General features: G+C 55.6%; 2 protein-coding genes across 4 annotated transcripts in view; one reads left to right on the plus strand and one right to left on the minus strand.

Annotated features, from left to right (window-relative positions):
• Positions 1 to 6,156, plus strand: part of Cd72 (CD72 molecule) — a gene marked incomplete in the record, with an annotated part of 7,440 nt that extends 1,284 nt beyond the window's left edge. The window contains 7 exon segments of one of the 3 annotated variants that reach the window (XM_013522955.1): positions 1 to 59; positions 335 to 670; positions 3,853 to 4,004; positions 4,293 to 4,394; positions 4,576 to 4,697; positions 5,394 to 5,540; positions 5,833 to 6,156. In XM_013522955.1, the coding sequence (XP_013378409.1) occupies positions 1 to 59; positions 335 to 670; positions 3,853 to 4,004; positions 4,293 to 4,394; positions 4,576 to 4,697; positions 5,394 to 5,535 (913 nt within the window). 3 annotated transcript variants of the gene reach the window in all.
• Positions 6,113 to 10,321, minus strand: part of Tesk1 (testis-specific kinase 1) — a gene marked incomplete in the record, with an annotated part of 5,214 nt that continues 1,005 nt past the window's right edge. The window contains 10 exon segments of the mRNA XM_005401181.2: positions 6,113 to 7,259; positions 7,605 to 7,719; positions 7,849 to 7,938; positions 8,083 to 8,166; positions 8,403 to 8,493; positions 8,662 to 8,744; positions 9,074 to 9,220; positions 9,740 to 9,788; positions 9,923 to 10,044; positions 10,188 to 10,321. Coding sequence (XP_005401238.2) covers positions 6,373 to 7,259; positions 7,605 to 7,719; positions 7,849 to 7,938; positions 8,083 to 8,166; positions 8,403 to 8,493; positions 8,662 to 8,744; positions 9,074 to 9,220; positions 9,740 to 9,788; positions 9,923 to 10,044; positions 10,188 to 10,321 — 1,802 coding nt within the window.

A 10,321-nucleotide genomic window follows, 5' to 3' on the forward strand; every position in this document is an offset into this window, starting at 1 on the left:
CGGCCTGCTCCTCGCCTGCCTCCTGCTGGGGGTGGCCACCGTGTGCCTGGGAGTGCGCTGTGAGTACGGCCGCCCGCTCCTCCCGCGCCCCCAAACTCCTCCTGTCCCCAGACGGCCGCCCCCAGCAGGGCCCACGCTCGCGGCGCCCACGGGCTGCCCGGGGTCTGGCTCCCAGCCTGGGCCGCCTTCGCGTCGTCCTCAGCGGGCGTCGTGCCGCCTTTGGCTCTGGGCAGCCGGGTTTCACGTTCCAGCTCCTCGGAGGACGCTGCAGGAAGCAGAGGGCCGACGCTGCTGTCGTGGCGCCTGAGGGCACTCTCTCCTTATGGCCGCACAGATCTGCAGGTTTCTCAGCAGCTCCAGCGCACGAACAGGGTTCTGGAAGCCACGAACAGCAGCCTGTGGCAGCAGCTCCGCCAGAAAGTGTCTCAGCTGGGGCAGAAGGAAGGGGACCTGCAGGAGTCCAGGGAAGAGCTGGCTCGGAGTCAGGACGCGCACCGGGAGGAGCAGCGGGCGCACCAGGCTGCCAAGGAGCAGCTACACACCTGCCAGCTGGACGGGGAGAAGACCAAGGACACCCTGCAAAGGCAGGAGGAGCAGAGGGAGGCCTTGGAGCGCAGACTGGGCGCCGTGCGGGACACACTGAAGCCCTTCTTCAAGTGCCCCTCGGAAGGTACCTGCCCTGGGAGGGGCAGGAGAGGTGGCCGTGGGGGTGGACTCACGTGAGTGGAAAGGGCCTTCTAGCTCTCAGGGCCGCTGAGTCCTCCCGGAAGCGGGCAGGGCACCCGAGCAGTGGCTGACAGCTGTGCAGCCTTGATCCACGGCAGAAGGGTCAGGCTGCACCCTGGGAGACTTACCCTGCTCTAAGGCAGGTCGGGGGCAGGAGGGTGGCAGCCAGCACTCTGCATCACACTGTCCAGAGCAGTTTGGCAAGCTCAGGTTTCATCTGGTTGACATTAGTGCCAAGGACCTGGGAACTCCTTGGACTGGATGTGAGGTTGGTTGGTTGCATACTTTTCTAAGACAAGGGTCAGCCTGGCGGTGTGGTGCTGCACGCCTGTAATCCCAGCACTGTGGGAGGCTGAGGCAGGAGGCTCACTATGAGTCTGAGGTCAGCCTGAGCTACAAACATTAGTATATGTTTGTGACAGATAATAACTACATTCATCTTGGGGAGCTGGTACATACACATATCACATCTTGATCATTTTGTTTTGCTATGCAGTTCAGGCTGGTCTTGAACTCACTTTGTAGCCCATGCTGACCTCAAACTTGAAGCAATCCTCTTGCTTCAGCCTCTAGAGTGCTGGGATTACAGATGTGTACCACCACACTCGGCTATTTTGCTTTCTAAATGATTTATACCATGGGCCTCTCATATTAGAGAAACCATGAAATGTTTAACCTTCTGTGTCTGATTTATTTCACTCAGTATTACGGTCTCAAGAGCCATTCATTTCCTACAAATGATTCAAATTTATCTTTATGATGGAATAGTACTTCATATTAGCTCATACTACACCTGAGATTCCCCAGAGGGTTAAGAATTACTGACTGACACGAAGTGTAGTCTGGATGTGGGTCAAGGCAACTGAGGTTACGAGGGCCTCTCTGGCACTCACAGTGAGGTGTGGGGGGTTGTGGTTTAGCGAACTGAGATTCTGTGTCATCCACTTTGAAAGCAGGAGCCTGGCCAGTAGGCGGAGGAGGGGGAAGGGATACCCGAAAGGGAAAAGCTGTGCTGGAGCAGGCTGAGGTTCTAGAAGGGTGGCATGTTCATGAACTAAGGTTAGGGTGATGCTTACCCAGCTCAGGGGCATGTAGACGCTCTCCCCAGGCTTGGCACAGCAAGATGATGTGCACACCAGCCTCGTCTCCTTAACCTTCCGACCCTCTGAGACGCTCATCCGTGCCAGTGCTGGCTCCACCCCACCCACACCCTACACCTGCACATCCCATCGTGCTTGCCTGCCGGAAGGTTGGCTGCAGACGGCCACCCTCATTACAGCTGCCTCCCCCTCCAGGCCTACCACACTTCTCCCGCTTCACTGGGGCCTCCAGTGTGCGAGCTCCCCCGTTCCTCCCTTCCCGTCTGCTGTCTCCTGTCCTTACTTCTGTCCCTTGGGCTTGGGGTCCATCACTTAGCTACTCACCCTTTTTGTCCACTGCCCTGATGTGCTGGACTCATAAAAACTCAGCCCCAGGAGACCCTAACCCACTGCAGGCCAGACTTGCACTAAGAAGCGACAAGTTGTGCAACCAACCAGGTTAGTGCCACTGAAACTCGAGTCTAAGGCCTGCGGTTGACATAAGTGCCAAGGACCTGGGAATAAACCACATGACCACTAAGGTTCTGCGGCGGTCAGCTTCCACGCCACCACCCGTGCCCTCGTCTCCTACCACATCCCACAGCAGCTCCTGCCATTTTTTACCAGCAAGTATACATACCCTTTAGCATTTCTGCCCGTCTTATTTGTTCTGTTTTTTGAGACAGGGTCTTGCTATGTAGCCCAGGCTGGCCTTGGAAGTTCTCTTGCTTCAGGCTCCCAAGTGCTGGGATTACAGGTGTGCACCACCACACCTGGCCCATCCTATGCTTTACAAAGATACCTGCAGTAGCTTTCTGAGTGCTTTCCTAAGACCCCACCCTCCCCTCCTCAAACCCAGTCTATTCTTCATATTGGAGCCAGGATGATCCTTTAAAAACACAAATGTGACCATGCTGTCCCAGTCTAGGTCATGTCGTTCTGGTAAATTCATTATGTGAAGGTGATGGAATACATATTATATGTTCCAGACATACCAGATACTTTGTATATAGCTAGTGAGCAAAACTCCTCCAATTAAACCTTACTTGGCTTTCTGTTCCTCGTAATATAAAAATATAAAATTCTTGAACGGCTTCCAGGGCCTCTACTTACCCTGGAGTGTGCCACTTAAATCAGCCTCTAAGAAGGGATATCAGCCTCTAATATCCCATCGTGGCCACACGGGTTTCTTTTTATTCCTTTAAGTCAACCCAGGACAGTATGTTGGGGGGGAAAGTGGCCAAGGACACGAGAAAACGAAGATGGGGGAGGGGCCAGTGGACGGGGAATGGTTTTTGAGTGATGGAGATAAAACTCATGGATACAAGCCATGGAGAGAGGTGGGTTGAGTTTTTATGAGTCCAGCACATCAGGAGCTCAGATGAGGGTGTGGGGTGTTAAGGAAATCAATTATTTTTTAGAGATAGTCAGGAAAAGAGCAAAGATAGAAATTTTGAGGTGTAGAGGAGGGAAATGGAGGGTGCTCACAATTTCAGCAAAGTGGGAACCAAGGTTGTCTGCTTATGAGAGGGTGGGAAGTGACCAATGGCTGGTGCTGTTCTGAGTATGCAGCGCGGAATGCTTTAGGGAGCCATGGGATGAGTAAGTGAGAGCCTATTGACCAGTTACCTACAGATGCGGCTAACCAAAATACTGGAGTAGATTGTAATATTTCAGAAAGGGGGGGATAGTAGAACCAGCCCTATTGTTGTTGGGTTTTTTTTGTTTTTTTTTGTTTTTTCCCCCGGTACCGGGAATCGAACTCACGACCTTGCACTTGCCAGGCAGGCGCTGTGCCGCTGAGCTAAATCCCCAGCCCCAGAACCAGCCCTATTAAAATAAACCTCCTAGATTGTTACGAAGTAATGTTGAATGATTAGGATTTTACTAAATATATACAAGTATGGCATTTTCAGGGCAGGCAAAATAAAAAAGACTGCAAAGGTCAAGGGCAGAGGCATTGAGAGCAGAGATGAGGATGTCCGCGATGCTGGTGAGCAGTCGCTCTCACCCCCACACTGTTACTGTCACGTTTCCTTCTTCATAGATGCCTGCTGTCTGATGGGGTGGACGCTGCACCAGAAACGCTGCTTTTACTTCTCGCCTACTGAGAAGACCTGGGAGGGGAGCAGAAATCACTGCACATCTCTGTCCTCCAAGCTGGCCACCTTCAGTCAGACTTCTCAGTATTACAGCCGTGTAAGCATACCTTATCTACAGACGGAAGTGGGTACTGTCAGGTAAGGGGAGGAGTGTCAGGCGAGGAGGGGCACTGCACACCTGGCGTGCACGCCAGGGCTTACACTCCTCTTCCACAGCAGACAGTCACACTATTGCCACTAAACTTGGGAACAGCTGTCTCTTCTCAGCCCCGTGCTCCAGGCGGCAGGAGAGCTGGAACTCCTGCATCATCTCCGCCTCACGTATCGCTCAGCTTTCTGCTCAGCCCTCTGGGCTTTGTAATGGTTGACTCTCATGGTCTTTCAGACAGACAAGTGCCAGCCCTGCTGGTGGAAGAGACTGGCTCCTTGGGACCACAACAGTCCACAGAATGACTCCCCTCCAGGGATGGCAGAAATTCTTACCCATGTGAGAGATGAACTAAAGGGTGGCACTTGAAGGATGCCAGTGGTCACCAGTGAGCGGTCATGTGCCATCCATCAGCGTAGCCCTCTCGCCAAAGCACACAGGCCTTCTCCTGGGCTTGCGTTTCCTTTCCTGTTTCTCATCACTCTCCGCTTATCTCTGGTCTCTCTGAATCTTCCCTCAGCAGTATCTCCCCAGAAGCCTCAGTGAATTGTTGTCAGGCGGTGGCTCCGACTCATATTGGGTTGGCTCCAGCTCTCATAGGGTGTCGAGGAGGACTTGGTCGACTGATGATTCATCCTCTTGGTAAGTCTGTGAGCACTTGCGGGTATGTTCAGCTTCATAGTCCTCTCATAAAGAGATAGTAATACAATCTCTCCCATACACTGCCCCCCAAACTCTTCCATTAATCACTGTTACAATTGCCTATTTGTTTCCTCTATTGGATTAATAACTCTTTGGGGTGTTTTGCTTTATCCCCAGTACCTAGAGATCCTTGGCATATGCTTTAAAAAATAAACACATGGTTGGGAACCTGTGTCCTTTCAGAAGGGGGAAATAAGCATTTAGCTAGGGCTTCACAGCCAAAGAAGACAATGGGCACTCTAACATCTCACCCACTGACAAGGCTACGCAAACTGAGAATGTACTGTCGTGGCCTGTTGGGGCACTAGAGGCCTCTCCTGCCTCAGGGAAGTGAGCAAGGGAGCAGAGCAGTAACTTGGAGATCAGGACTAGGGACCTGGAAAGAGGGTGGCCATCTCATGTTCCCTCTCTGGAGTTTTCATGTTTAGGACCTTGAATGATTTTCCCTTCTCTGGTCAAAAACCCTTTTCCAGTTGCTAGTCTAGAAATGTGTCTCTGAACCATGAGTTGGCAGGGCCTTATGCAGACAGGGTGAGTTAGGAGTTGGGCCAGGTTTCATACAGAGCAAGGGGAGAGAAGGGAGGATGAGCTATGAAGGGTCCCGAGCGAATCCCAGTTCTGCTTTACATTCTGTAGGTATTATTATCAATTCCCAAACTGTGCCAAGGTACAAAAAGATTGGTCATACTGGAAGTCAGAGAAATGTACAGATTCTCTTCGGTACATCTGTGAACTAGAAGCTTTCAAGTTTCCAGACAGGGACCACTCTTTGCATTGAGCTGGGTAAGCAGGGTGGGGTGCGGTGTGGGGTGTGGCGAGGCCTGAGGCAGGGAGGGTTTGAGGGGTACAGGGACCCACAGGTCAGAGGGAAAACTCGTTCCTGGGTTTGAAAGTCACAGCCACGCATCTAGTCGCTTGGTCTGCTTATGCAAGGGTGGGCTGGGCAAAGAGCTAAGGCCTAGAACAGAAGGGAGGCTGGTAATGCGGCTGTCCAGGGAGCTGAGGACACAGGGTGAGTTGGATGAAGGTTTAGTAATAGTCAACTGTGGATCTCACTGAAGCTTTGCTCTTCCAGAACTCATGCCGAGCTTGTGGCTGTCACCCCTACCTGTGGCGCATTACTCCTAGCGTCATCGTTCCCAGCCTCCCTTCGTTCTAGGCAGTGCCCAGCCAAGCGCTGATCTACCCCAACATGTCTAGCCAGCCTGCAGCCTGCTTGAAACCCTGTCTCGGAACCCAGACTGTTCCTGGGAAGAGGGTGAAGAAGTCTCTGGGAAAGACTCTGGCCTCCCTCAGGAACCTCCTATAGTGGAAGTGGGTGGGGAGGAGGGTGCACGGGCTGAGTAGACGGGGCGGCCCGGAGCCAGCCAGGCAGTTTTATTGAAATATCTTTAAATAATCTGCACGTGTTAGTCTCGTGTGTCAGCAATGCCGTGTCTGGTTCGGTGATCCCCACAGGACCGCGAGCCCAGGGGTTGGGTAGGAAGTGCTGTGTCCCTCGAGTCCATGGTGAGGCTCCCCCATGTGGGGCTGGTGTTGTTCAGCAAGTGCCGCTCTGTCCTCACAAGGCGTCCAGAAGGCCGAAGTTGGAGGCCTGAGATGGCAGGCCCCACCGCTAAGAGCGTGCCCCAGGCAGCTGCAAGCTGGGCGTGGGTGGCTTGGCGTGGTGCCCTCGGTGGCAGAGCAGACTGCCCGCCTCACAGTTCAGGTTGCGGTAGCGGGCAACAGCTGGGGTGGGGCGAGGGCACATGGACAGGAAGCCAAAGCTGAAGGGGCCAAGGCAGCAGCCAGGGCAGGGCAGGCCCTCCTCGGGCTCCCGCGAAGCTGAAGGGGGCGGTGAGGGTTCTGTCCGCTCCAGGGCTGCTGCCCGGGGCAGGCTATGCTGAGCCCGGTTCCACGGCTCCCCAGCCCAGCCCTGCGGAGAGTTCACCACCACAGCTGGGGGGTTGTTGTTGAGGGGAGGTCCTGATCTAGGGGACCAGGGCTGGGAGGCTGAGGAGCAAGTGCTGATGAAGTTGTCTGTGGCCACAGCCAGGGGCAGCTGGGGAGTTGGCCCTGGGGGTTCTGGCTCTGGGCTGCTGCCCTCGCACTCCATCTTCTCTTCGGTGGAGGGGCCCATGGGGGGAGGGCCAGGGCCTGGCAGTGCAGTCTCCATACGTCGGGGAAGCTCTGGGGATGACGGTAGTGAGCGGCAGCGGCGGGCAGGCGTCCCAGGCTGGACCAGAGTCTCCGGAGTGGTCACCAAGGGCAGCTGGGTGGAGGGTAGTGGTGATGATGGTACAAGGGGCAGGGGGGTGATGGGCTTGCTGGGTGTGTCCAGGAGCTTGATCTTGCCACCCCTGAGGTCTTCCCGTAGTGAGAAAGGGTTGACTCGTGTCAGATTATCCCCCCAGTTGGGGGGTGATTCTGGTGATGGGGGCAGGAAGAGGTCTGACCGGCTTCGAGAGAGCCGAGGGTCTGGCCTGGGAAGCGTGGCTGCGGAGCCTCCTCTTGGAACAGACCCTGTAGATAGAGAAGTCTGTGATCACTGTTCTCAGCATTTGCTCGTAGCTCCTGAGGGCCTCATTATCCTTCAGGAGGCTGCTGGCGCTAAGCTTAGAAAAGGGAGTCCCACGAGGTGCTCTGCTAAGGGGGAAGTCACCTCTAGCCACCTTTCACCTCATCTTTCCTTCCTCCACTCCCTCAAGCAGGCTCTAGCAGTAGAAAATATCTTTGACATGTCTTCTCCCCTACCCCCCACTGACTCCCAGCTTTTCCAACTAAAATCCTCTTAGCCTCCCCCGATAACTTGAATTCTGAGGAGAGCGTCACAAGGACTTCCACTGGGCCAGGTTCACGGTCACTCACCCTGGCTGTGTGTCAGGGGAGCCCTGGTGATGGGGGCCGGCTCAGGCAGCTGCTCCAGGATCCATTCCAGGTGCTGGGTGATTTCAGTGAAGGGGGCACGGGTGCTGGGTTCCATCTGATGAGCAGACAGGGGCAGCTTTACTCAGCCCTCTGGAAGAGGGTCCCTGAGTTTTCCTCCCGTCACCTGGAAGCCATGTCAGCTCATGAATGGGGCAGGGGCCAGGAGGGATAGCAAGGCTCTTACGCTGCAGCAGTGGATAGCCAGGAGCAGGAAAGGCAGTGGACAGTCGTCCCCCACGAGGGTTCGGAAAGCAGGTACATCCAAGCCAAAGTCCTGTAGGCACAGGGGCAGGGCCTGGATTCAGCTTCCCTTGGGTTCTCCTCCTGCTTCCCTGCAAGGGACCGGAACCTCCCAACCCCCCTGAGGTAGGAACCACCTAGTCTAGAGTCTCCTCCTGTTTCACCTAGAGACAGTCACCTCGGTGCGGGGCAGGTAGTCAGGATCTGCAGGTACTCGGGCGATGAGCTCGCAGAGCACGATCCCAAAGGCGAAGACATCAGCCTGAGGGGAGAAGAGGATAAGGACACGGGGAGGAACTGACAATTCTTCTTCCAGGTTTTGCTGGAACAGGTCAGAATTTGGGTGGCGGAGTCATCCTGTCAGTTGGCATGTGCTGGAAGGGGGACTGTGAGGGGCAGGAGGTCCCTGGACATTTGGCAGGGCTGTCCCTGGGATGGAGCCTCAGGCGGATCTCAAGGGTGTCCAGAGAACCCTGGAGCCCTGAAGGGCCGTCTTACCTTCTCATCATACAGCTCACCGCGCAGCACCTCTGGAGCCATCCAGTACGGGGAGCCCACCACAGCCAGCGGCTCCTTCCTTGCCCCTTCCCTGCAGGGGCAGGGCGGCGTGGTCAGCAACATCCCTTTCAGGCATCCTCCCCAGGCAAAAGGGACCGAGGTGTGCTCCCTCTCCCCACCCCAAGGGAAATGTCCCAGGGGAGTGCTTTATTTCCATAGGGGACCTCTGGGAGACTTTAGGGTAACAGGGTCATCTCACCTATACACGGGAATCTTTTCAGCCAGCCCGAAGTCACCCACCACAGCTGTGAAGCCCTGGGCTTCTCGTCGGACCAGGCAGTTCTGACACACAACAGACAGGCACCCTCACACACCCATCACCTTATGCTCTCTGGCCTCCCAGCATAACCCTAACCGCTCATCACTGCAGCATACCCCACCCCGCTTCTCCAGCTGCCCATGCACCCCACACCGCAACTTAACCCAGCACTCCAGTGTGACACCACTCAGTCCTCTGGAGGACTCCCCTCATCCCAGCCCCCAGTATTCGCCAATGCCTCGCCATTCCAGCACCCTAATAGAATTACTGTCCACATCCAACATCAGTGCTCCAGTTACAACCCAATAGTCCCAAATCCTCTTCCATGTCTCCACCCACCTGGCCATCCTACCTTGGATGTGAGATCTCGGTGGAATACACCTTTGGCATGCAGGTATCGCAGGCCTCGGGCAATGTCCAAAGCCAGGTGGAGCCTGACTGGCCAGGACAGAGGCTCTGGGGAGCTCAGCAGTTGTTCCAGGGTCCCCCCATTCATATACTGGGGCAAAGGAGGAGGAGAGGGGGAATAAATGTTAAGGTTTCAGTCAGTGTTGTAGGCCTCCTGTTAACAGGCGAGGAGGTACTCAGGAGAATAATTAGGATCAGAAGGGCGAGTCTGTGATCTAGGGTCTCCCATTCATGTTCTAGAGCTGCCCAGTAGTTACCAGCCATGTGCAACTACTTGAATTATCAAATTTAAAAATAAGTGAACATTCAGTTCCTCAGTCACATCAGCCACATTTCCCATGCTCTAAGCTCGCCACGCGTGGCTAACGGCGTTCTCAGAGAGCTCAGGTACAGAACATGTCTATCACTGTAGAAAGTTCAGTGGGACAGCACTGTTCGGGAAACGCACAGAACGAGACCAGCTGAGGCCTCTTAGAAGTGCTTTGCCCAAAGGGAAGTTCAGGACGCCTCTCCTGGAAGACGGTCCCTGTCTTTCTGCAGACCCACCAGGCGCCCTCCTCTCTCTCCCCTTGGTGGCAGGGCGGGTTCCTGCTTTCTGGCCTGTTCTCACCTCTGTAAGCGCGTGCAGCTGCCCCTGGTGCACACAGACCCCCATGAACCTGGAAGAGGATGGGGAAGACAGGAGGGTGGGCTTCAGAGCCCCAGCCCGCTGGGCTCCCACTTGTCAGCAAGCAGGATGTTTCCCTTCCCTCCCAAAGGGCAAGCTGCCCAGCCAGAGGCTGGGGCTGCTCACCTTAGGATGTTAGGGTGCCTGAGACGGTTCATCAGCTGCACCTCTCGTAAAGTGTTGCCCCGGTTACTGGGGAGCTTGTTCATCTTCAGCACCATGACTTGCCCTGACTGTCGGTGCCGAACCTGGGGGTGGCAAGGGCCGGCGTGCGCCCGCAGGTTGGGCGGGTGGTCGGAGTCCGGGTTCTTTATCCCGGCTGTGGGCCCCCAAGTTCTAGCCTCGGGTGGAAGGCTCGGTCCCGCCCCTCTGCCCGTTCGGCAGGTCCTACCTTGTAGACCTCGGAGAAGAAGCCAGCCCCGATCTTCTCGGCGCAGTGGAAGTCGTCCACGCGCGCCAGGCTGGACACGGCGCTGCGGAGGGCCCGGTAGGAGGAGGGGCGGCCCCGGCCCGGGCCTCCGCCCG

The sequence above is a fragment of the Chinchilla lanigera genome, unplaced genomic scaffold, assembly GCF_000276665.1.
Source record: "Chinchilla lanigera isolate Chin_1 unplaced genomic scaffold, ChiLan1.0 scaffold00071, whole genome shotgun sequence".
Lineage (NCBI taxonomy): Eukaryota > Metazoa > Chordata > Mammalia > Rodentia > Chinchillidae > Chinchilla > Chinchilla lanigera.